Source organism: Lygodium microphyllum, chromosome 17 (genome assembly GCF_053477565.2).
Source record: "Lygodium microphyllum isolate KBCC chromosome 17, Lygodium_microphyllum_v1.1.10, whole genome shotgun sequence".
NCBI classification, from domain to species: domain Eukaryota; kingdom Viridiplantae; phylum Streptophyta; class Polypodiopsida; order Schizaeales; family Lygodiaceae; genus Lygodium; species Lygodium microphyllum.
In genome coordinates this window covers 131376496-131378255 of record NC_141151.1, presented here as the reverse complement: position 1 = coordinate 131378255, position 1760 = coordinate 131376496, and the positions used below count along the sequence as shown (strand labels likewise).

Sequence of the window (1760 nt, the reverse complement as noted above, 5' to 3'; positions counted from 1 at the left end):
AAGTGATTAAACAAAACCTTATCATAAGGCCTACCTATTTTGTAAAATATCATAATAATAACCAAAATTCTAAAAAAAGATATTCAAATGTTGAATCAAATTTAGCAACTATGTTCGTTATTATTGACCATTAGCAAAAACAACAGAAGAGACAATTGAAAAAAAAGAAACAATCTGCAAGTTGCAATTGAAGAACGAAAGAGATAAAAATGATAGCTTGAGCAACATCCTCCTATTAAGAAAGAACAGAAGATTAATAAAAAGTCAATGAAAAAGTAGAATTTTTTTTACAATTTTGAAAGTAGTCTCCTTACATGAAAATTTTCAACCCCTACCACAATCAAACGCTAATATAGTCTTCCCGAGGAGGGGCAGGCCAAAAACTAAGGTTACCTAGCATTGCTGATGCATGGTGAAGCCCACTCTCGAAAGATGGCGGTCGAACAGGAAACGGAATCCCTGCTGCTGGACGTTGCCGATGACTGTAAACCCGTAGTCGCCGTGGTCGAAGCCAGCGTTCTGCGGGCATGTGAAGGCAAATCAGATCTGGCCTTTAAGGCCGGGCGCAGTAGCGCTGCTGCTCGGATAAACGTCGCTCCAGCCGGACATGGAAACAAGCACGTTGGAGGGCGGGAGGGGGAGGTCAATTGGAAATGATCCATGATCAGCTGCGTTGAAGTGGAGGACAACGTCCGGCACCATGTCGCGGCGGAGCCCGCCTGAGACCGCGTGGAAGCAGGTGTCGAGGGTAGAGAAGGTGCCGTTCGAGCGCTGAAGTTGGCCTCGACCGGCGGCCGCTCTGATGAAGGCATCACGCAGAGACTCGTAGGCGGCACTGGTGATGGCGGTGCCTGAGTCCAGGATGACCCCTCCCTTTCCAGTCTCCAGCTTTAACCGGAACACGGACGGTGAGATGGGCACGCGGACGCCGTCGACACTGACGCCTAACATAGACACGTAATAGAAGGTCTTCGGCACGTCGAGGATCATCTCCGGGCCGTCCTGGCGGAGGAGGGGTGTGAAGCGGAGGGACTGGAGCTGATGCTGGGAAGGGACACCGAAGCTGAGGAAGCCGCCGCCGGGATGAATATTATCGCCGTCGTGCTCGATCTGCATCTTCTCTTCAGTCTGCATAGAGCTGGTGAGCTCCGGTAAGGCTCTGGTGGGAAGGCAGTAGGAGAAGGTGTGGCTGGTGAGGTTACCCACTTGATACGGGAACGACAGAGGCCCAGAGCCCAGTCCCAGGGTGCCTGCCGTGCCCACGAAGGAGCGCGTGTTGCTGTGCCCGCATCCCAGTATTATGTCCTTGAAGCTCGTGTCCTTCATGTGATTGCCGGGTCCTGCAGCTGAATGCGGATTAGTATCCCCCGATAAGGTCATGGTATCCTGAATTAGGTTACCCGCGGTTTGCGAACCGTCCCCGTAGCGCACCGCATACTTACACAGCGTCCCCTTTGGATTAAACGGCGGCAGGACGCAGGAATTCTCCGGCAAGTCCTGGCAGGCCGGTGACTGGCATGTCACGTTCCTAAGCGTCGCGGACGTTGAGGGGTCGAAGATGGGCCTGTCGAGCTGGTCGTAGCATGACTCACAGGGCTTGCACTGGACCCAGCTCACATCGCTTCCCGTGTCGAGCGCCAGGTAATAGCCATCATGCTCCTCTTCTGATCCACGTTTCTCCTCCGCCGAGTACTCAGCATCGCCGCCGCCAAGCCGACGATCGTACACTTGCACGGCGGCCCTGGCGGCGCATGATCACG

At 53.2% G+C, this 1760-nt stretch overlaps 1 protein-coding gene across 1 annotated transcript; it reads right to left on the bottom strand.

Annotated features, from left to right (window-relative positions):
* Positions 1–540: 540 nt before the first annotated feature.
* Positions 541–1380, bottom strand: LOC148022356 (aspartyl protease family protein 2-like). The gene has a single exon (XM_087696850.1). The coding sequence runs from the start codon at positions 1378–1380 to the stop codon at positions 541–543; it is 840 nt and encodes a 279-aa protein (XP_087552976.1).
* Between the last annotated feature and the right edge of the window lie 380 nt (positions 1381–1760).

What these genes read in the sequence shown, in the direction of transcription:
- LOC148022356 (XM_087696850.1), bottom strand. Translation starts at nt 1,380, where the DNA reads ATGACCTTATCGGGGGATACTAATCCGCATTCAGCTGCAGGACCCGGC.